We start from the raw sequence: 23,163 nt of genomic DNA on the forward strand, positions 1-23,163 counted from the left end.
AGCTGCGTTTGATTCATAATTCAGTTGAGGATCGACCTCATCCCCTGGTGCCACTTGTTGGCCCCTCCAGCAAGGCTTTTGCATCTGGTCGTTATCGAGTCGATCCATGCAAACGTGGAAAGCCTATCAAGTTTTCCACCGAGGTAAGGTCTTGCTCAGCCTTACGCACTCCAACCCCCACCGCCAACATCGAAGTTGTCCCAAACCTGGGTCGAGCTTCAAAGCTTTTCGCACCAATTCTTCCACTTTGGTTGAGAAAGGATACTCTGTCCCTCGCGCCATCCTTCGTTTCACTTTTGAATGATCAAGCTTTGTCGTCAAGCGGCCTGCTGTAATTCCTTCAACTTGCTTGTCACTCACGTTCGAGACTTCACTTCAATCAAACCTTGACGGTAAGACAAACACCTCTGCGTCGTTTTCAGCCTTTGTAGTTTCTCAATTCCACCACCATTCCTTCTTTTCACATTGTCCAACTTCTCCATCACGTCCTTTTTGCGTCAATTGGACGGCCTGGGGAGTTCTTCGGCGGCAGTCCGTCGTGATGGTCTGTCCTCTCGGTTTGCTGACTTTACCTGTCGTGTTGGCCGAACTGAATCTGTCATTTGCATCTGACAACAAGCATAGCTTCTTTTACAGTCGGCATGGGGCGCAAAACTCGCCACCGTATTCGCAAGAAGCAAAAGGAGGCTCGCGAATCCCTCCAGCGTGGGTTCCAGGTACCACCCAGGAGCGCTCTGCCCCTTGGACTATACTCAAGCACCAGACTCACTATGCCCGATCGGTTCGAAGATGTCTACTCTATAGTCGGGAGTGGCGTGGGAAAGCTAAGCTCCCGCGTTAACGTCGCCTCTCGGCATCCTGTCTACCTCGACGAAGACGAAGACGAAGAAGAAGACGACGATGACCTGTCCACTGTGGTCTCAGACACCACCTTCAAGCCCGCAGAATCGGTCGACCAGCCTCTAGAAAACTTCAATAACGAAGACGACAACAATGACGATCGTACCCCTCAATTCGATGGGAGCATTGACGGATCCCCATTCATGATCAACGGCAAGACTATTTCCGACGCGGATAAGTTCTTGACATTCGAAGGCGTCACCAACGTGGGATATATCGACGGCGTCATCCGGCAGTATTTGTTTGATGAGCGCTTTGCGATGTCAGACAAGGATACGGACTACGCAGTGTGGGTGAAGAAGAATCTTATTGTGGCGTTCCAAGCCCACGTCTTGTACGAGGATTGCCTGACCCCCAAGTCATACAATAATCTGGCCGAAAGCAAGCACCGGGTCATGTCTCAGTTGCAACAAGACATTGGAATCACTGCCAAACACAAGGGTCATTGTGAGATTCTGCTCTCTGTGCTCACTATCTACAAGAATGCGCGAATCTACGAAATCGCCAATACTCTGCAAAGGGGACGGCTGCCTCAGGACCCACAGGACCCTCTCACGTCATTGCTCATCGAGCTCATCGACCGCTACATCATGTACAATTTCATCAAGACACCTCTACGCAGTGTTCCATCGAAGGACTCTGTCTCAGAACGTGTTGAGCAGAGATCGAACACTTTGCGACGCACTCTTGCAGATTCCAGCGTCACATGGAGGCTTTTTGCAGAGTTGGGCTCTTTGATCCCATCAGAAGAACGTGGGTTGATGCCCACAAGGCCGTGGTTCTATGACACCTGGGTCAAGGCAAATGTGGCTGACACGATCAAACCAATGACAAACCTGCAAACGGGATCTCATGTCTCGAAGATCGCCCTTCCAATACGACAGTCTCAACTTGATCCCAAGAACATTGGGATACTCCATGCCTCTGTGTCCGATCAATCGAAAGCGTTGCAACAGAAGCGGAAGCATGACGGAGATACCACGGACCAGCTTCACCTTGAATCTGAATCCACAGTGGTCGACATCGAAGTGGTAAAACGGAAAAAGAAGCGATTTGATGCTCCTGGGCCTTTGAAAAAGCAGGCTGTGAGCCACCATGAGCACTGAAGGGGCGAATATGGGCGGCAATGATGGCCGTGCTGAGAAGTTACGCAGGACTTGTGAACCTCAACGATAGCTTCTCCGGCAAAAATGTAACCTCTGAAGGACAAATTAGGAAGACCCCTGTCCTCAGGCGCCTGAGCAGAGAGCCCACATCGAAAACAGCTTACATGTAGACAGTAACCGGTGGTATGTTCCTCCAAAATGAGTCGTAACAACTATCAGGGACTAGGCCTTTCATGTTAGTTTGGAAGTTCGTCAACCCGAACAAAATAATGTAAAATTACACGATCAAAAATGGCTGTTCCAACGAAAGCTCCAGGTGATGGCGTTCCTATTCAAAGCTTGTTTTCTGGTATCTGAGGAATTGTCCAAAGGCCAGGAACTATCTGTGAAAGAAAGTCTGCTGTCAAACGAGGATCCTGTCTTGGATTGACAAATTTGTAAAGCTTAGATCTACTTATGCGGTCTCAGCCCAGTTCGCCCCTGATTTATGAGCTTATCAGAACCCAGCCGTAGCTTTCTCTGGTCAAGAGCAGTCAACTAGTCGCACAAACTACCTTATTCCCCTTCTGTGTGGTAGAGCTTGATCTGGATCCATGGTCTCTTGAGGTCAGTGAAGCCATGTCTGGGGGCTACCAATGCGCCCCCGGCCAAAAACAAGTCATCTCAGACCGCGAGGCATGTACACTTAAATGGATTCACATGGAGTAGAAGCAAGGTTCTGTGGTGTAGCGGTTAGACTCTTCTGTTTAAGCTGGGCCTAGGCGAGAGGGTCATCGCACGCCTTGCGCAGTCACAGTTCAACTCCCGCCCACGTCAACTGGGCAACGAATTCTGGGGAGGGGTGTGATTTGCATACAATCGTTGGCGATGCAGAACGTGGGCATCTTGGGCAAGGTTCCTACCTTTTTTGAAGCTTTTCAGCCCTGATTTTCATTTTCTGTCGGGTGATGGGAGCTATTGTCTTGCACCTTGAATACATACTTGCTTCCTTGGAAAAACAGAAGTGGTCATCAATGTGGTCTTTGTCAACTACCCCCATCCACTGAGGGTCATCAATCGCAGTAATTGAACCAAGACTCCAACGGCCCAATAGCTGAAACGGCGGAAGATAATATTTGGGTGGTGCTGCCTTGACTCGAGTTAGGCGCCGACAATAAGTAACGGCCTGACTCCTCTCCTCGACGGACAGCTGGACTCTATCTTCACCCCAAAATTGTCTTCCAACGGTGCTGTGCTGACTCTAGCCAGGTGAGAGCTACGGGTATCGGCAGCGGCGAAGGTAATAATGGTACCGTTAGGGCTGTAGCAATGTTGATGGCGCTGGTGGCAGTGCTTTGAAATCCGAAGCATCAATTTGAACCAACACGTTACGCGCAACTTTGAGCTTTCACAGAGACGAGATTGACGCTGATCCACACCCATGAACATTTTACAATTCAAGTCGAGAGATTGGACTTGCTGTCCTCGGCATTCCTATCCATTACGCAATATCTCAAGGCCTCTCTCTGCTGCCCAATTTACATACGCCAACCACCTTCATCTTGTCCTTCGCGGGGACGGAATGAGGATGCTGAGATTGTCCAAGTACGTCTAACTCATGAAAGATTCCCTGGGGGAACTTTAGGCCAAGGCAGGTCATGATATCAGCCCACTGCATTGATATGCCACTAGCCAACCCGACCGAGACGGCAGGAGGCCAGGGAGCCACAGGTCCAAGAGGCGAGAAGTCGGTCATCTTCAACAGCACCTGCATCCATGTAGCTGATCCTGCCTCTATTGTTCGTCGTAGGATAATCCGCGCCGACCTCTCGCATTTCATCGTCACGACGCTCACTTTGTTAGCTCCTAGTGAATCGGTGAAGGGAACGGGGTTGACATACAACGAAGGCACGAAGTTGGAGTAGGCGTCATTCGGGGCCAACAACAAGGTCATATACTCACAGGAGATTTCTTGTGGAATATGGCGCTCGATAACTGAGCAAGTTATGCCTTCGCGGCAACCCAGTAACGCGCTGAGAGCGATCGGGCTAATTCGAAGGGTCGTATAGAGGTCCTTAGGCGTGGCCGTTTGATGTAGATCACGACGTGTATCTCGTTGGGCACCTTCTCGAAGGACACGGTGGGCTGTATGCTTGCAAAGACAGAAATTGCCGATGAAAATTCTTGCTGTATGGAGGTTGGGTCCGAGATAGGAGGCATAGTGAGTGACGATCGTCCCACAGGATGTGGGACGGAGGATTGAACTGGTGCTGATGATAGCAGCGGGCCGACGCTGCTTCGAGGACCGGCATTCTTGGACGAGTATGTGAATTAAGTAACTGGCTCCTGTCTTGAGAAGAGAGGCATTGAGTCAATCGCTTCGCACAAAAGCCTCAAGCCCCTCTGTAGTGAAGGTGCTGCTTCCAGGACAAGATGGAGGAATGAGTGACAGTAACAAATGTAGAATCTTATCCGCTTCGGAGCTGGGGCGAGATTCAATAGCAAACGAAGCCGTGCTCTAATTATCAGTAAGTTGCTTGGCAATTGTATCTTGTATCTCTCTGCAGCCTCTCAGCCTTTCATGAAATAGACATTCCAAACTCGCTCAACCTTATTAGACTACCCTTGAGATCATAAATCCTTGCAATGATAATTATGAGAAGCCTCGTAAACCACTATGATGCGCGCGCAAAAAGAGTGATGCGTGTTATGTGCAAGCAAACAGTATCGATGGCCGAGCGTAAGATAGTCTGTGGGTAGACAACACTGATCGCCTTGACAGATTCTCAGCTCCTATGGAGCTGAGATCAAATGTAGATACAAAGGTATTTCGAAACCTATTTCAGATCAGGAATATACATTTTATCATGTTGGAAGCCACAGGTGGTTTGAGTGATTTCCCGTTCCCCTTGTGGGCCGCTGCCACAGTCATCTCATACGCCCTTGCGAGAGCGGACGGCCTCGACTTCAGCTTTCATCTGATGAATTGAAACTTTGATATTTTTGAAAAACTTGAATCTCAAAATTGTGCCACGGCTTTTCTTTCCCAGCCACCAAAAAGCCCTGGGCTACCTTCGTCCCAAAGTGGTCGGCAACTTCGTCAACCTCGCTCCCTTCATTTGCAACGAACGGATTCCTTCAGCATCGCTCAACCACACCAATTTCAGTTGTGAATTCTCTTGTCCTGCAACAAAAAGGTGGCTCTGGTAGTCACCATCGACCCGTCGTCCTCGTCAGCACCCTTCGTCGTCGGCAACGCCTTTTGTTCATTGTCATTTTGACCCAACTTCGCTCTTCTCGCCCCCTCAATCGAAAACCTCAACATGGCGTTCAACCTGACCCCACAGCAGCTCCAGAATCTCCAGAACCTCACGAGACTTCGCCGGATTGAGCTGCAGCAGCAGTCGGTGGCGCTTCACCAGCCTCAGAGCAATGCCGCCGCCGCCAACGTCGCTGCCCAAGTCCTCAACCCGAATCCTGGAAATCATCCGCAGGTCATCCAGCCACAGGTCATCCAGCCACAGGTCGTCCAGACACAGGTCGTCCAATCGCAAGTCTTCCAGCCACAGCTCGGCCCTCCTACTGGTCACCATGTTATCGGTACTCCCCCTCGACGCCGACGACGTCTGAGCCCGGCCGTCCAGCGGATGATCAACGATGTCGGCCCCCATAACCAGCAGAACCGTCGTGCCTTCAAGGCCTGGTACCGTGGCTACAAAAGCACGCTGCGAGCTAACCTGGGCCAGGCATGGGACAAGATGTCGGACGACATGCAGAGCTACGGCGTTTCCAACCCAGAGAACTTCGTCGTCGAGTCTGGCCGCGACGAGCTGCAGGACATTCTTCAGGTTCTCCCAATTCAGCATCAGCTGGCGCTGTTCGATGTCGCGATGGAGCGACAGATGCAGAAGGGTGACATCTCCAGCGGCAAAGTCGCTGTCTTCAATTCGATCGTTGGACGACCAAACGATCTGCCTCTGGCCACCTCCTAAAGATGTTGGGTCTTCTCGCAATGACTGACCTTGAAGAATTCGAGAGCACGCGACCATTGGCAAGCTCAGCCTACACGTCGACACATCATGTTCGACTTCGCGAGGGCTCGGAAACTAAGAAAAGAAAAGGAAAGAGAAAACACGACAAAAAAAGTGTGCAATTCGACGCCATCAAGTGGAAAAGCTGGAGGTACTGGGAGCACGGAAATGAAGTCTGTTGCAGGGCGATGGCCAGTTTGTCGATTGGAAAGCGATTGCAGAACTGGAAGACCTGTCGTGAGGGATGGATATCCACACACGACAGTTCACTGCTGAGGAGGACATCTGCTGCAAGGCCTCGACAGGAAAGAGGAAGATACAGCAGCATAGCTCATCATGAATGAGAAACAATACCCAACTGAAATGAATCTTACATATCTTGATTCCTGGAAAGCAGATGTGACAGGTTTCAACCTCTATCCATTCGATCGTGTCTGAGATACCTTCCATCACAAATTTCAGCTCAAGAGTCTGACTAAATGGCCACGCGCGGATGGAACTTGACGTTTAGATCCGGCTTCTTCCACAGAATGTGATTTTTGCACGCGCTATTCCAATCCTCAATGTCCGTATCTGACTCGAGATCAAACGCCCACAACAGCTTGGCCAGCGAGATCCTCATCTCTAGATACGCCAGATTGATTCCCAAGCACCCTCGAGGCCCGCAAGAAAAGGGCTGGAAGGCCCTCTTGTCATCCTTGGCGAAGCCTTCGCCAATCCAGCGCTCCGGCCTGAACGACGTGGGATCGATCCAGTATCGGGGATCGAAAGCCATTGCGTAGTTCTCATTGGCCACGACTGTTCCTTCGGGGATGAAATGGCCGTCGATGACCGCACCGGGGCAGTCGCGGGGTAGGCCGAATGCCAGAGGTGGGAAGACTCGTAGCCCCTCCTCTATGCACCCATGGAGGTATGGTAGTTCGGCGGTGGAGTCGCCCGTGATATCGTCGAGGGAGCTGTAGGCCCCTCGAATCTCGTGGGTGAGCTGCGCAAGACAGGACGGGTTGTTGAGAAGGTACCAAGTGAGTCCAGAGAGAGCCGTGGCGGTGGTCTCCGATCCAGCGATGATCAGCGTATCCGCATTACCCATCAGCGCATCCTCCGTCAGGCTCCCGTTCTTAATAAGGTGGTCGAAGAAATCGTGCCGGCCCAGTCTGCCACGTTCGATACGCCTCCTTGCTTTGTCCTTCCCCAATCTTATGTGCTCGTCGTGATTCTCGATCATGCGTTTCGTGAAGCACCAGCGCAAGAAGAGACCGCCCACCACAGGGCCTAGATTCCGGGCCGCCCTTCGTCCAGCCGAGTACATGAGATAATCGAAGTTGATGCTGACTTCGTGGCTAGACCCTCCAGAGAGGCAGCCAAATGGCTCGCCAAATGCCAAATCCCCTGCGGACCATGCTTAGCGACTCAGGCCTTGCGACAAGACCGTTGGAAACTCCCGGGGAAAACTGACCTATAGCATCGAAAGTGAGCCAATTCCAAACCTCAGTAGCATTTACGGCTACCGTGCCTCCTGCCCCAAGTGTGTCAAGCTGCTTCAGCAGGAGATCAACATATCTGTGGAAGACGTCTTCCTGGTCCCGCAGGGCACGGGCACTGAAGGCGTGCGAAAGGGTCTTCCTCTGCTCGGTGTGAACGACCGGATCGCGCACCCTGACGATGCGCGGCTCATCCGCCTCGTACCACTTCGCCTTTAGAAACCTCTTCTTGCCGTGCGTCACGTGTCCGTAGATATCACGGTATGATTGTGGCGTTGAGAAGGACAGAGAGTTGGGGCCCACGCGGACAACATCACCTGGGCAGAGTGGTCAGTTTACGACGGCGCCAAGTAGGCTGTTGGCATGGACGAGAAGCTAACACACCATACTTTCTGTGGAGGTCTGTCATAATGAAGCACTGTCGGCCGGTGAAGGCAAGCCATATCTGCCAAAGCTGCGTAACAGCAGCAAGCCTTGGGCCAGGGTATTTTGCGAGGGGGTGGAAGAAGAGCAGATGTGCGCACTTGGCCAGGAGGTAAATCGTGATCTGCTCCGACTGTCAGCTGCTGGCCATGACAGCAACGCTCGACGGGTGAGCTTCGAGGAAGGAACTCACAGTGGCCAATCCAAGTAGGCCAACGCTGCTTAGAGACAAGGTCTTGACCTGGTTGATTGGGGACATCCTGCAAGTAAGGGGGGGTGGGGACTACCGGAGAAAGGAGTTGACTGAGGGCCGGGGCATCCGAGTCAACGGGCGCTTGAGGGAGTGAGCATCGCTCTTATAGTCTAGTTCATGCCCCTTGCCGTCTGTTTGTTATTTACTAGCTACTGTGACACCAGAGGAGCGGTCGGTCAGTGTCAGCCTCAAGCAAGAGGGCCGAGGACTGCATGGTGCTATCACGCCACTGGGCTTGGGAGGCTGAAGGCCGTGATGATGACGGTCTGACAGCAGGTCTGCGAACAAGCAGCACAGCTGCAACATCCTCATAGATGCCGTGTGCACTTGTGCTGCAGGAAGCGACGGGGAGATTTGGGCCAAGGTTGCGTGCGTTAGTGACCGGAACCGACGCGGAGCGGCCCAGCTTTTGGTGGACGGGGATCGCGGGCTTTGCCTGCATCGAAGGATCAATATTCGGAGCCTATGCCTTCATTTGCCCACCCTTCACCCTTCACCCTGACAGCATCTTGCATAGGCAGATCTGGCTGCTTGTTCAACGAATGACCTTCCCGTTGGGGCCTGTCGTTGACTCGCACATGCAGACGGAGGACTGAGGCTACAGCGTGTGTGCATATGTACTGGAGCAAGGGGTAGGAGGTGTCCGTGAGAACGTCTCGCCACTGTCAGTAGACGAATCGAGCAGTTGCACACCTGCGTGCAGGGAACGGCCCCAAATGAATGATCCGTGTACTGTAGGACTATCCCATGCCATCCATCCATTCAAAAGTTGCACCTCTCTTCCAGCTTGCAGTCGACCGTGCAGGGGGGCAATGACAGCTCGCAAGGGGGGGGGGGGGCGTCCCAAGGCTTTGTTTGCACTGGCACTCGAACTCCTGAGTGTATGGACAAGGGATCGAGAAAAAGCTAACGATGCAGAAGCATGTATTTAGCCCGCGAAGACTGGTAGACGACGGCGCAAGACAGGACTCATCCTACACAGATGTTATCCCACCGGTCTCGCACAGGACGGTGTGCTCATCATCGAGTTAGACGTCCACACCTGGACTGGCTGAAAATTGTTCTGTACAGGGGCAGTGGAGTGGCTTCCGGACACACTGTGACTGTGGCGCCTGAGTGCCGAGCAACTGGGCGACGTTGTGTTTAGTACGGTAAACTAGACCGTTGGAAGTTGACAAGAGAATGCGAGCGAGCAGCACGCCGCCTGGAAACCGGAATACCTGGGCTCAGCTGGGCTCAAGAGGTATATTAAGTGCACGAATATATAGAGCACTAACTCGTCAACGGCAAGGCGTCTCCCTGCCTCGGTAACGTGCTAAGCGATGCGCCTTGCCGAAAGCTTCGACGGCGTGTTCCAGGAACAAACCGCGACTCCGATTTTTTTTTTTGGGCAGGGTCCCGGGAATCCAACGTCGGTCAATCGAGTGGTGCTACTGCGAACTGCTGTGCTGCCGTGCTGCTGCTACCGTAGCTATGCGCCTCGGAAGCTACCTCCTTTGCCTCTGAATCTTGAAGCCACCCGCGCCCCAGAGCTTTTGCTCCTGCTTCAATCTGCCTCTAGAATGGCCAGGAAGAAGAACAAGCAGAGAAAGGACGCGCCAGACGGGGGCAATGGCAGCGGCAGTGTCGTCGCACCTCTTGCGCAGGGCGTGGGTGCGGAGGGTCCCGCCTCTGCCTCCAAGAAAGATGCCCTCACAACCACAACCACAACCACAACCACAACCACCACTAGCACCGCCACCACCTCGAGCTCCAAGTCCAGGAACGTTGCGCATGCACTGCCCCAGCCGCCGGCTTCTCCTGCCTTGATTATATGTCGAAACAAGTCAGTCAATCCCTCCTGCTGCTCGCTGTCGCACTTCCAATGACACCCGAGACTTGTTGCGCGGGGTGTTCGCGACAGAATCCCTCTCTTGCGCTGCGCTCCTCCGTTGGACAACCCACACCTGACCTCTCCATGCGCCAAGCCCAATTGCTGATCAATGAACCCCCAGGCACTGGCGCTATATCTCGTCCTTCCATGGGCCATGGCTACAGCTTCCCCACGAGATCCTGGAGACCCTGGTCAACATCAACTACAACACCCCTCGCCCCCGCCCCATCGACCCTGCCGTCTTCTACGACCTGGTCAAGATCCGCCGACTTGTTGACGATGCGACCGACCTCGCCGTCCGCGCCGCAAGCGGAGTCGTCTCTCTAAATAGCCTGAATAACTCCCATCCTGCTGCCGCTCTGGGGCTGGGCTTTGGTGGTGGAAACCAGCCCAAGCTAAGCCCCGAGCGCAAGCACAAGTTACGGGAACAGGCCACCCAGAAACTGGCCAGGGCCTACCGCCTAGACGAGATAGCATGTAGTGTGGCCACAATGCAGAGCGCATCCGCTCTGGAGGACGTCGCGAGCCTGGTGCTAAAGAGAGACCCAAACAACCTGGATGCTAAATACGTGCACTTTTTCCATGAGAAGATTCCCAGCCGGCAGCTGGCCGAATCAACGAGCCTGGATACCCTGGACGATGTGATATCAGGACAACAGTCCGAGGGCGAACCTCTGCGCACACGGGCGACTGTGCGCGTCTTCAAGGAAGACTACGACGGCGCGGCCAGGGATTTGACCGAGGCTCTACAAGTGTTTCGAGCCCATAAAGCCCACAGCATGGCCGGTAAGTCGAAGGAGCTCCAAGTTGTTGAGACTGGGGGTAGGCGGCTGGATGTCAAACTGGACGAGGACCAGCAGCCAAGCAGCCTGGAGATCCAACTACTGTTCGCACGCGCCGGCGTCTATCTAAGCATAGCTTGTTTGCATGTGAATGAGGCTCTCCTACCAATACCGGCCGCCAAATCAAAAGAAACGGATAAAGAAACAGTCGCAGAGTCGGCAGATAGTCTTGGAGGCCATGCGGATGCCGCAGAAGCAACCGGGTCAGGAACATCAACGCCTGCGACGGATGCGCCACCCCCAGAGCTCTCCCCAGCTGACAGAGAGTCACAGAGGCGTGTGCTAGAGGCCAGAAAGATTGTCAAATCCAATGCCAAGAAGGCGCTGCGGGACTACATGGCCTACCTGTCCAACTTTGACTATTCGCCTAATTTACCCACAGATATCGCCGAGGACTTCACTAGGAAAGTGAAGGCCGGAAAGAACAGGGGCAGGCGGCCAGCTTCTCATGTACGCAGTGATTCCCCCAGTGGCGAAATCGCCCACACCGTTTATACCCTGAATGAGCTCTTTGCTGCAACGCCCCCAGGGGACTTGCCGCCCTACCCTCCAACGGACGCCACATTGGCAGGACCAGAGCCAGGCACAGACGCGACATATGTCGGAACGACCATGGAGCTGGTAACATACCATCCACTCATGACCGACGCTCTGCACGCCTTGCTCCTGTGTCACGTCCTCGTGCAGACCTCAACGAAGGAACTGCAACGCCACGCTTACATGGTGGCACGCCTCGCTCGGCTCGCCGACGGGTACCCAATGTTCCAGGCGAGCCGGAGCCCAGCACGCGCGGACTGGATAGAGGTTCTCCGCAGGGGCGAGAACTGGATTGGCCTGGCGATCCCATGGGAAAGCCTGTGTGCAGCTGCGCCGCTGTACCCTGGGCAGAGCTCCCAGAACAGCGGCGCCGGCACCGCTGCTAAGCACAACCCGAAAGCCCTCCCCGCGCCCGAAGCGGCGAAGGAGGTCAAGAAGGACATCGACGACGAGGACCGTGAGAGAATCAACCAGCAGGCTCTGATGCGTGCCATCGAAGACGACCGCGTCGGCGACGAGGCGACGCTGCGCGCGGCGATCAGCGCGCATCGGAAGAGGGCCGAGGATGACCTCAGGGCGGAGCGGAGAGACGGCAGCGGCGGGGCCAACGGGGTCATCGTCCCCGTTGTCAACGGCAGCCCGAAGCCCGCCTCGCCCGCTCCGCAAGACACGGGCAGCGAAAAGGCCCCGTCCTCGTCGTCCTCCAACGGCCGCCCTCCCTCGCCCGGCACGGCCCACCGCCGTTGGGCGATGGACGAGGGCCGCGAGTACCCCATCCTGACGGAGCGCGCCTCGGCCGTGGCGCGCTGGCTCCGCGAGGCCCCTCCGGGGGCCGGTGGGAGCGGCCACTCCAAGAAGAAGAAGAAGGCTGCCGTTACTGCTACTTGAGACAGCTCTCCACAGACAGCGCGCGTAGAATTCCAGACATTGCAGAAGATGACAGACTATTCAGTGTCTCCCTCCCCGTAGACGACGATAATCTTTGCAAAATCTTAGCCTTGGTGGGAGGCCGCCTTGCATGTTCAGTCCCTGTCTCTTTATTCCACCTGAAAACATACCCAGCCCCCGTCTGGGCAAGAACTTGGATCGTCTCTTGATTCCTTGCTAGCTACCGTTGACCATGCCGCAATCCGTTCTGCCTCCTTCCTGCAACCCTTGCCATGGCTCGTCAGACTCAAAATATGGAAAGACTTGCAGTCAGGTTGGCTAGATACCATACCTTACAGTCTCCACCCACTCCCTACTCATACGGAAAAGATGAGGCACGGAGACCATAACTCTACCGCAACGATGGCGACACATTTATGTGTGACACGGATGTCTCGCACAAGACCGTTCATTAGTCAAACACATGACACGGCAAGGTTACAACACCAGGGCATTGTCTATGAGTACAACAACTTTTGCTGTCATCAGACTCGATGTGAATAAGGTATCACAAGCTAGGCAGATATCCTCCGGGTACAGTAGTCCTCCAATCACTCAAAGAGACCGACAGCCAGGGATAAGTGCGCAGTCTTTCCCCTTGACAAGCATCGTATATATCCTATATATACAGGCGTAGACAGGTAGGTATCCGTCCTGGAACATCACAACGAGTATAACTCAACAACGCTCATTCTGCTCTGCTCAACTCCACCTGATATTCCCATCCGGTCCTGGCGCGCCCCCAAGACCGCTCAAGTCCATCCCGAGGAAGTTGTTAATTTCGCCCACACCATCGGTCTCGAGTATGTTCATTAGCTCCATCTGCTGGTCAGCACTCAAGCTTCCGTGCCGCTGCGCTGCGAAGCCGAACCCCTGTGGCATACCATGGCCGCCTCCACCGCCGAAACCACCTGGAACACTGGTTGGACTAGTGCTTTCGTAGCTACCGCCACCCATGATCCCTGAGAAGGCTGCATTAGATGCGGCAGAATCATTCCAGACTCCGTGAGGCGAGTTCATCCCGTTAAACGCGTACGGTGAAATGAATGGCGGTGGAGGGGAGAACCAGTCTCCAAGTGATGCTTGTTGCGGCAAGGGTCTTTGATGTTGTTGCTGTTGTTGTGGCTGCTGCTGCTGCTGCTGCTGCCTTTGGCCATTGACGACATGGAGAGGCAGCGGAGGAACTGTAAATGTTGGCGTGCGATGAGACGGCTGTTGAGGTGTTTGTTGCGGTGTGGGCTGGGCGTTGGGCGTTGATGGGGGTTCGAATCCCATGTCCTCTGGAGCCGGCTCATATTTGATATGCGCTGGCGGTACGGATTGCTGCTGAGTTGCACCAACCGGCATAGGGCTGCTGTACGTCATCTTTGGTGTAGGGCTCCCAGTCGCGTCGGAGTATGAGGTCGGTGGTGGCGAAAAGGTGTTTGGTGCCGTGTTCATTGATTCTGGCGGTGTTGGAAGTTGATTTTGCGGCATACCAACTGGCGACGATTGAGTCGATGGGTGATTTGCGCCCGGAGGTTGTGTGTGCTCACCAGCGTGCGGAGGCTCGCCTGGAGACGGTTGCTTGAAATCGGGTGGGAAGTATCCAAAGGATGGGCGACGGCCCTCGGTTGGCTCGCTCGAGGGATTCTTGAAAATGGAATTGGAGCGGAATGTTGGTTGCCGGAATGGATTTGAATCAAAGTTGAAGACATTCATGTCCTCCGCTGATTCAACAGTGTAGCCAAACACAGGTTGCGTGAACACAGGTCGTTGCTGATTCTGTGCGTATGCTGATCCGTTTGATACTGTAGTGGGTGCTGAGTTCTCAGAGGTCGCTGGCGAATCATTGTCCACCAGTAAAGGTGACGTGAAGTTACTCGTTATGGAAGAATCCGATGGATCGTCGTTGGTATCATAACTCTGAAGGCAGGCTCGGCCAAAAACAGAGTAGAGCTGCGATGCATTCTTGGTCCCAGGCCACCGTTCAGAACACTGGTCAATGACATCCAGCGCAACATTGACGATGTCCTCCACGTCATCTTTGGGATGTACTTCGCGGACTTCGCGGTACGAGATAGCCCACAAGAGAACATTCAACGACATGTTCAGAGTCAGAACAAAAACCCAGGTGATATCGACCGCAGACTTCTTGACCTGTTGGTTGGAGAGGTTGATGATATAGACCGCAGAGTCATAACATATTGAAGCGGATCGACTCGAAGGCCTCGGAATTTGAGGAGAAGGGCGATGCAAACTTATAACCATGGTATGATACCTCCCAGTGAACCTATACTCTGGTCAGTACTGTGCCTCTTCACCCAGGTCAAGTGGGTGCCTTACCATGGTTTGCACCATACTGGTTCGTTTGGAGCCGAATCGATCCAGTCCTTGATTTTCCGTTCCATGTCGATGAAAACAGGGCTGTCAGCATCCTTGGGCTCTGGCCGCTTTTTCTCGTACAGAACTCTTCGAATCTCAGCCTGGCGTATACGCATCTTGCAGAAATGAATCGCGACCAATTTCTTCTCGCTCGGGGGGCCGGGCAGTATCCCGTCCTCGGTGATGTTCTCGTCGTCAACCGTCTCGAAGAATTGAACGTCCATGAAGTCATCTCCTTTCGCAAAACCATTGGGTCGCCCCATGGAATGTGCCAGCCCGAGTTCGTTGCCAGTCACGATCCAACTCATTCGGCGACGCATGTCCATCTGAAGAGGGTCAATCAGTCCCATGGAATATCCAGCGGATATTGTCTTTTCGTCAGCAAGACCGAGTTGCTGACAGATCTTTGTCGCCAAGCCGATAATATGGTAAACGACGGTCCGTGTTGGGGTCAGAAGCGAATATGTACCAATCAGGACCAAACACTGAAGTGTCTTGAGATCCTTGGGGCGAACAACATCTTCAAAGTACGTCATGGCAGCTACATAATAACTATCCGCGAGACCAGCGTATTGGATATCGAGCTTTTGTAAGCTTATGGCAAGGACCATGCGTACCACGAAGTTCTTGTACGGGTCAGTATTGCCATTGTAAACGTCTTGCAGATCTGTTGCGAACTGCTTCTCGTGTAGTGTCGGCGTGAAATATTGTGCTATCACGATGTTAGTGAGATAAGTCGACAACATTCCCTCATGTATCTGGGTGCAATGTTTACCTCTCGAATTAAATACCTCGACGAGTTTGTCTGCCACCTGTCGTGCCGGCAGATTCTGGGCCGGAATCTCACTGACCATTGGAAAGTTCTTCTTCCTGGCAGCCATCCCAGACGGGCCACTGACGCTTGCGCCCATATGGACGATGCTTTGCATCCTATCAAGACGATCCATTCTCCTTGCACGAACGTCAGGAAATAGTTCCGATATACGCTGCGAGTCTGTGTATCGCTTGGCCTGGTCCATAAGCAACCTCGTCATAGCTATGCCAGAGCTGGGGCCCAGATAGCGCGGAGTCTCGTCTGACTCGCTGAGCTTGACAAGCCCGCCTGGTCGCACTATATCTTCTGCGCTCTCTGGGTGATCGTTATCATCGTCGGTGTACTGGGACAGCTCCGCCTCCAGCTGGCGGACCTTTTGTTGGAGGTGGACGACATAATTGCGGTTTATCTTCTTATTCCTCGTGGTATCAAAGTATTCGCACACGGAGCCGGATCGTTCGCAGGGCAGGCATCTTGGGAGCGTCGGGTCGCACCTCGTTTTGCGCTGTACAGCAGAGATGTTGTCAGCCTCGTCCTTACTCTACATAGTTCACCAGTCACATTGGAAGGAGGTCAGTGACTGTGAAGTTGGTCCAGGCCCAGCAGCTTCTCGACGCCAGCCATGCCTGTACACGATAGCGGCTGAGAATAGAGATAGACGGGGTACACGAGCAAGCCAGAGAAAGGTTACTTGCCTGTCGGCAACGGCAGCATGCGGTCAGCGTATGAGCGATGCGGTGTGAGTTCACATCGCTCTCATCATCCCTCTGCGATGTGGGAGGTCTGCGCAGAGGCGGGGCAGACTGAGGCGGCTGGGAGGAACGAGGAGGGCCGGGAGGATTGTAGAAGTACTGGGGAGGCCGAGGAATTACGGAACCGAGCCCTTGCCGAAAGACATCTGCGGCGTCCATTTGCGAGAATTGCAGCTTCTCAGAGGACGGAAGAGGGAGGGGTGTTCGAATGGGTCCGGCGCGGGACGGGGTGTGGTTCACAAACTGGGCAAGGCGACCAGTCGGGCACGGGTTCAGCAGATGGATGCTATGTCTATGGCGCGAGAGAGGATGGTGGAGGGCGTGGTTCTGAAGGCATGAGGATGTATGATCGTTCGGAAACGGGTGGGGTTCGCCGTCGATTGTCAGAAGGCTGGAGAATCTCGAGTGTGCTCTGGTGGACGGATGGGTTGCGTGATGGCCTAGGATAGCAAGGAGGCGCCGAAGTCAAAGATGGTCGATCGGAGAGGAGGAAAGGCGGTGGCGATGGGCACGCAACCAGGAGGTGTGGGCGTGTGGGCTGGTCTGGATGTGGTGTTGGTTTTGGTTATGCTTGTGGTACAGGTTAAGAGATCGAGGATGAGGTTGAGGTTGCTAGGCTGGCGGTGGTGTGCCTTGGTATGCTTCGCTTCGCCTTGCCTTGCAGTTGGCCTGCTGCTGCTCTGCTCTGATCCGCGTTGCTCGTCAAGGCTGCACACGATGCAGACGGTACGCGGTGCGGTGCGGTACGGTACGGTACGGTACGGTATGGCGCTACCAAGGTAGACAGACTATGTACTGCAGTACATGGACCAACTAGAGTAGACTAGACTAGCAGCACTATGCCCACAGTCTGCAGTTCTCAGTTCTCAACGGGGCAAACACGGGATACGGCAGCAACTGCCAGGACGTCAGGTCGACTCAAGGCGCAGGAACGTGGGGAGCAGGAGCACAGGTGGAGCCTCGCCCCACTTTGCACGAGGGAGAAGCGAGGAAGGTCCTAGGTTCAAGTCCCGAACAGGGCTAGCACGCCCAAACCCAGCGGGGGGCCCCTCTGCGCTTGGCCTGCCAGGCCTGCCTGGCACCTCTGCTGGACAGGCTTGACAGGCGCCAGTTTGTTTTAGGAGCTCCCAATGCCTGTCGCCAGACAATCTTCTAGAAGGCAAGGGTATGTCCGCTCAAATATCAAAATCGGGCACTCCGTACCGTATTCTGGATGCTGACTACTGACTGACCGACCGACCGACTGACTGACTGACTAAACGACTGACTGCTTGGTCTGGTCTGGAGAATGCAGCGTAGGGGGAGACAGTCATGGGCAGGGCAGGCCAGGGCAAGGCAGGCCAGGGCAGACCACCTAGGCAACGTCTGGTCTTTTCCTCTGTGTGTCGGCGATGGGGGCCATGACTTGGACCAGCAAACTCTCCCTGTCGGAGTCTGTCCTCTTACCCAGGTACCTTGTTCAAGAACGTCAATCGTGAACTGAATCGTCTCGGTCGCTTGGCAGCATCTGTCAAAATGCGTCAAGAAACGCGCGTGGACGTGATGAACTGCCTCGCATTCGGGTTTTCTGAGCACTGGGGCCCTGTGACCCTGCGCCCCCTTACGTCCACGGAAGAGAGAAGTCCCTTCGACAACCCGAAACTTGTAGGCCGCAGTCTGTAGTGCACAGTTCGTCCTAGCCTGGGCATCTCAACCGCCATATGTTTCGCATGGCGGGTTGCCCACGTTCATGCTGGTCATGACGCGCACACGGCACAGGCAGGACGTAGACAAAGACATATGCCGACGAGCTTGGCCCCAGCCTCCTGCTCGAGTTGAATCGTGCAGGGTCTGGGATCATCAGGCCACGGACCAACGAAACGGCGCGCGACTCTTGAGATACTCCGGCCACGCCCGCCCATATTCCGACTCCCTCCCATGGAGCCTCATCATTTTCGGAGCCCGGGCGGCTGGACGCACTCGTACTTCCATTGCGTCACATGCCCGAGGCTGCCCGGTTCAACAGAGTTCAGCCTGCAGTTGGACCGTCGTCAAGGCCTGCATTTCTCTGTGTGTGCCGGCCATACGTGCAAGTAAGTTGGTAAGTTACTAAGCTTTGGTCATGTGTCGTGATGGCCCGCCGGGTGTGCACACCCGTGGTGCCGACGTTGTGCCGTTGCGCTTCATCTGACGACGGTACATGTCGTTGGCGGGGTGGCAATGTGCTTCCCTGCCGCAAGATCTCAGATAGATCCATAGCCGATGGCCCCAGATCTTGGTATGGCATCCTTGGGCGCGCGGCCGTTTCCAGCATCCATGGACGACGGGCAACCTTGGAAGGCCAGGGAACTAGCAAATTGTGCTTGAAGGTGGGTGCAGACTAACGCACCATTAACCACAGCCTGATCGTGGGTCAAGACGTGCATATGTGCAGTGCCGATTCGTCGCTGAGAAAGGTTTCGTCCTAATCCACTGTCATGCCTGTACCACGGTATCCGTACCGTAGTGCGTTGTAGTGCGTTGTAGTGCGTTTATGGCAATGGGATGATTGTAGTACAGTTGAACGGATTCCATCTGATGCTTAGAAGACGAGTCGCCAACAGCAAGCTTCACCGATATGCCTGGGATACCGCCTAGGCCTAGGATGCCTCGTTTGCAGCACAACCTAGACTGTCCTATCCTGTCCTATACTGCACACCATAACCCTTCGCGTGCTTGGTCATTGTTATTATTAGACTTACTAGACTGGCGAAGATACCTAGGGACCAGAGCAAGGCCACAAGACCTGCATTGAAGCAACACTGAGAGCGGAAGGCCTAAGCCTAGACGGGTGAAGGGCTGGCAGCTTGTACCACAGGACAGTACCTTGGTATCGAGGTACTCGGGTACCGCATGCCTTGCAGAAATACCAGCGTGGTGGGGTCGTGTGCTCTGTCACCACTCGCCAGGGAGGCCTTAGGGCGACTTACCCCCCTCCACCCCACCCTTGCCCACTCGGTCTGGGACTGGGAGGCTCGTTAGGCAAATCACCGTGCCGTCGGGTTCTCTCTCATCGCATCGGTCGCTGCTATCCAAGGCTGTCTTGTCGCCGCCGTTTGTCGCAAACGAAGCATCCTCACCCAACCCGACTCAACGCAACCTTTGTTGATTCAATATCCATCGCAACCCCAGTCTCATTCGGCACCTTCGCCTTGTGGTTTTATTCGATCCCATTCTCAATCTCTCCTTGAAGGCCGGCCGGCTTCAGGCCCTATCCCCTTGGCAGACGCGACCAGGGCCAACAGACGGCCAAGCTCTTGACTTTGAGAAGGCTCATTACGGCAGGCACTGCTCGTCCCCTGCCCTCTTGCACACGATCTGTAGCACCGATAGTCGATATCCCATAGTCTGGCATCGTCCTTCTCGTCGCTCATCCAAGAGGCTTTGCGCAGTGCTATGTTGGACTGGACACAGTCTCCTTCAACCCTGTGAAACCGGCCCAAAGCAGCAGCGCCCCTGCCTTCAAACAAAACAACAAAACGAATGCCTAGGTCAAGCTTCTCGGACAACCCATTATTACGGGTCTCGAGACCTGTATCCGCCTGCTCGAGATGTGAGGCGGCCCTTCCCCCTGCCGTTGCCCTCGGTCCTTTGTTCTGTAACTGACTCTTGCCCACTCAGGTCGAGCTGCGAAAGTCAAGGTGACTGATCATTTATCCCGCTCGAGGCTCCCATGCTGAACCAATCTAGTGTGATGGCAAGCTCCCAGCTTGCACGGCCTGTGAGAAGGCCGGCCGCGAGAACGAGTGCTCCGCCGCCAACGACCAATTCGCTCGTGGCAAGGAACGGAGGTATGTCCCTGTGGTGCTGCTTGTTGCAGACTTTCATCTGCTTGCCAAAATGTTCACGACTGACACGCGCTCAGCTATGTGGCCGCGCTTGAGTTGCGCATCGAAAAGCTCGAGCGACGGCTGAACTACGCTCGCTCGCGAAAGGCCTCGGTTGCTAATCACGAGCAGGACGGGCCTCTGGCTAGGGCGCAGCCTCAAGATCGCAAGGACTCTCTCGCGAACATCCGGGCAGCCATACACCGCAAGGCTGAGCGGAAACGAGAGAACTCAGATGTCAACTCGTTGATATCCGACTTTGGCTACATGTAAGTGCTGACCCCATTACTGTGGTCTACGGCTGGGCTAACGCAGACCAAGGTCGATCAACGCCACAACCCGTGACTTTGAGCCCACGCTCAGCAACATGACTTTTGCTCGTCTTATTCTTGCAGCCGTGATCAATGATCCCCTGCCTGAGCCCCAGTCTCCCAGCTTGCCAGAGAAGCAGGCTGCTCATTCCATCGTCCAGTACTACATGACCAACATCTACCCTCTGTTTCCACTGTTTCCTGGGACAGTGCTACTGTCAGCACTTGAGGATATGTACCAGCAAGAGCGCCATGTCAGCAGCGCAAGCAAGTGGCTTGTATACATGGTGCTGGCGACAGGTTCCATGGCCCAATCGCGGAGCACCCAGGATGACTACTACAAAAATGGGGTAGAGTTTGCGTCCAACGCTTTGCAACTGGCCGATCGTGCTCTGCAGCCTGGTCACGCCACTCAAATCCAATCTCTCGCTGTATTCACGCAGTACGCCATGTTGGACCCAGCGCATTTCGACAGTTGGCACTTGATTGGCTTCACGTGTCGTGCTGTTGTTGACCTGGGCTTCCACCAGGACCCGCCAAGTCAGGCCCAAGCTGACAGAGCAGCGCTCGATATGAGACGCAGGACTTTCTACTGTGTCTACGCACTGGACAGGTTCGTCCAATTCGACGCCTCATGTGTTTCTCCGGCCTGGAGCACTGACAATTTTGGTCTCATAGGGCAATCAGCATGGTGCATGCACGCGCATTCTCTTTCAGCGATGATGCCATCAGAGTCGATTTGCCAGCCATGTCTGGCATAGGTCGCATAGCCTCAGTCGCTGGCACAATAACAGGCCCACAATCACACGATCCCGCCATTCTGCTGTTTCAACTCCGCCGCATCCAGTCGCAATGGTACCAAACCCTGATCCAGTCCGACCCCAGCCAGCCTATCGACGGCAATGACGGAGATGTCACGTCTTTCATCTGGCAGATGTGCCAAGATATGCGCGAGTGGGACGAGTCTCTTCCCGAAACTCTTCCCATCGGCATTCGGGAGCTCTTTGACCTGGAGTTGAAGTACAGCTATGTCTACTGCTTAGCCCCAAGCGCTCGGGCACCAGTCATGACTGCTTACGGACGAATGTTGATCTTTGAGTATGCCATTGCTTATTTGGATCACATCTACGGCATCGCCCATGGGAGCCCAGACCCACATCCATGTCTCTACACATATCATGATGCGCTACGGGTCTTCTTCATGGGCAGCCAGTTCATGGCAGTCCTGCGAGACGCCGGCGATTCCATTCTCGCAGGAGCATCTGTCCCGATGCCACTGCCTCTACCAGGAAAAGCACCGCCGCCACCCTTTCCCACACGGACCAGTAACGAGGACAACCTGACGAGGAGCATTCGCTGCCTTGAGCGAGTGAAGTTGACCCTACAAAAATACGGCGAGAGGTGGACGGACGCCCAGAGTTTGATGCAGAGCTTCAACGCGATTAGTGAAGATCTTCTCGACAGTCTCAAGGCAAAACAGCAGCAGGGCTTTCAATACGCTGTCGCTGCTCAAGCGCAAGCGCAAGCGCAAGCTCAGGCACAGGCACAAGCTCAGGCACAGGCTCAAGCTCAAGCCCAGGCTCAAGCCCAGGCACAGGCCCAGGCCCAGGCCCAGGCTCAGGCTCAGGCACAGGCACAGGCACAAGCCCATATGCATCACCAGCATCAATATCATCATTCACCACCTCCACGACAGTACCAACAAGTTCCAGGTACGATGGGAGCTATGTCTGGCCAGATGGCACTGCCGGGATCAGGGCAAATACACCCCCAAATGCATCATGGGCAGTATACTATCTCGATGCAGCAGCAGCCGATGTATGTAACAACAAGCCCTCCGATGCAACAAATGCAGATGCCTCCGCCTCCCCAGGGACCGCCTATGCATCATATTCCCCAGCGGGGCTCTCCCAACCAGGACGTAAAATGGGAGAACGTCGATATATCGCAAATGATGGGCGGAGGCGGTATGTAAAGATCGAGGAACCGATTTCTGGAACTCTTACGTTGCCACAACAGGGCTCTTGCCGGCGCTTGGGAGCTAGGTGCCTTCTCTGGTGGGATTTGTTGACAAGGGCAGGAGATACAGGGGCTGCCCATGATGTCTTTGCTATTTCTTGGATACCTCATGATAGTAACGAGCGCATCAATTGGAGTTACATTGTGTCCGGGTTTAATGCTGCTGACTGTGTCCGTGACTTATAGTGGGTTTCGCATGGAGTATCTTGGCATGCGAGCTCCTGTATTGCTGACAGGACAGAGCAAAAGATGCGAGATCTGAGAGAGCAAGTGCTGCTTGAATTTCCCGGGCCTTTTATTCTCCGTTCTTCCCTCTACCGCTTTGGTCCTTTACACGCGTCACTGCTCGCCTCTAGCACGGCCACTCAGCAACGCCACCGCTTGGTCTATGTTTCGACATTCGATGATGCTACATAGACATGTCAATGCTATACCGGCTCTCATACTTGACTTGAATCTTCGGGTGCCTAAGGTTCTGAAGTGCCCGAGTCCTTCAGGTAAGACGGTACGAATAGTGTTTCGACAATGAACAGTGACCCTCATGGGTGCTCTAAGGGCCACTATACACTAGGATGCAACGTCTAGGTTCTTTTTTGTCTTTAGCAAATCTGTGGGGATCATTATTTTTGCAAAGCACTCAATGATTTTGGAAGTCCCAAGTGATCGCGCGCTTTTGTTTTGAAGCTGCTTGAACAGATGCCATCAT

General features: G+C 54.3%; 8 protein-coding genes across 8 annotated transcripts; 5 read left to right on the forward strand and 3 right to left on the reverse strand.

The window, feature by feature from the left end:
- Nucleotides 1-641: 641 nt before the first annotated feature.
- Nucleotides 642-2,006, forward strand: J7T55_013124 (feruloyl esterase B-2; the record flags this gene model as incomplete). Its single annotated transcript, XM_053141781.1, has 1 exon — nt 642-2,006. One exon carries the CDS (start codon nt 642-644, stop codon nt 2,004-2,006), a length of 1,365 nt encoding a protein of 454 aa, XP_052995469.1.
- A 1,661-nt stretch (nt 2,007-3,667) lies between these two features.
- J7T55_013125 (uncharacterized protein) lies at nt 3,668-3,910 on the forward strand (the record flags this gene model as incomplete). Its single annotated transcript, XM_053141782.1, has 1 exon — nt 3,668-3,910. One exon carries the CDS (start codon nt 3,668-3,670, stop codon nt 3,908-3,910), a length of 243 nt encoding a protein of 80 aa, XP_052995470.1.
- Nucleotides 3,911-3,989: 79 nt separating this feature from the next.
- On the reverse strand, nt 3,990-4,205 carry J7T55_013126 (uncharacterized protein; the record flags this gene model as incomplete). The annotated part of the gene is made up of 1 exon (XM_053141783.1): nt 3,990-4,205. The coding sequence occupies one exon, from the start codon at nt 4,203-4,205 to the stop codon at nt 3,990-3,992; it is 216 nt and encodes a 71-aa protein (XP_052995471.1).
- Nucleotides 4,206-5,308: 1,103 nt separating this feature from the next.
- On the forward strand, nt 5,309-5,977 carry J7T55_013127 (uncharacterized protein; the record flags this gene model as incomplete). Its single annotated transcript, XM_053141784.1, has 1 exon — nt 5,309-5,977. The coding sequence occupies one exon, from the start codon at nt 5,309-5,311 to the stop codon at nt 5,975-5,977; it is 669 nt and encodes a 222-aa protein (XP_052995472.1).
- A 514-nt stretch (nt 5,978-6,491) lies between these two features.
- On the reverse strand, nt 6,492-8,179 carry J7T55_013128 (uncharacterized protein; the record flags this gene model as incomplete). Its single annotated transcript, XM_053141786.1, has 4 exons — nt 6,492-7,405; nt 7,473-7,814; nt 7,882-8,044; nt 8,114-8,179. 4 exons carry the CDS (start codon nt 8,177-8,179, stop codon nt 6,492-6,494), a joined length of 1,485 nt encoding a protein of 494 aa, XP_052995473.1.
- Nucleotides 8,180-9,735: 1,556 nt separating this feature from the next.
- J7T55_013129 (histidine kinase group protein) lies at nt 9,736-12,313 on the forward strand (the record flags this gene model as incomplete). Its single annotated transcript, XM_053141787.1, has 2 exons — nt 9,736-9,998; nt 10,168-12,313. 2 exons carry the CDS (start codon nt 9,736-9,738, stop codon nt 12,311-12,313), a joined length of 2,409 nt encoding a protein of 802 aa, XP_052995474.1.
- A 741-nt stretch (nt 12,314-13,054) lies between these two features.
- J7T55_013130 (uncharacterized protein) lies at nt 13,055-16,441 on the reverse strand (the record flags this gene model as incomplete). Its single annotated transcript, XM_053141788.1, has 4 exons — nt 13,055-14,561; nt 14,678-15,428; nt 15,492-16,035; nt 16,280-16,441. 4 exons carry the CDS (start codon nt 16,439-16,441, stop codon nt 13,055-13,057), a joined length of 2,964 nt encoding a protein of 987 aa, XP_052995475.1.
- A 3,342-nt stretch (nt 16,442-19,783) lies between these two features.
- J7T55_013131 (uncharacterized protein) lies at nt 19,784-22,874 on the forward strand (the record flags this gene model as incomplete). Its single annotated transcript, XM_053141789.1, has 9 exons — nt 19,784-19,853; nt 19,922-19,941; nt 19,991-20,091; nt 20,166-20,396; nt 20,449-21,051; nt 21,117-22,150; nt 22,228-22,256; nt 22,312-22,405; nt 22,699-22,874. The coding sequence occupies 9 exons, from the start codon at nt 19,784-19,786 to the stop codon at nt 22,872-22,874; spliced, it is 2,358 nt and encodes a 785-aa protein (XP_052995476.1).
- Nucleotides 22,875-23,163: the final 289 nt, after the last annotated feature.

The sequence above is a fragment of the Diaporthe amygdali genome (genome assembly GCF_026229845.1).
Source record: "Diaporthe amygdali strain CAA958 chromosome Unknown NODE_9_length_1275696_cov_64_842800, whole genome shotgun sequence".
Lineage (NCBI taxonomy): Eukaryota > Fungi > Ascomycota > Sordariomycetes > Diaporthales > Diaporthaceae > Diaporthe > Diaporthe amygdali.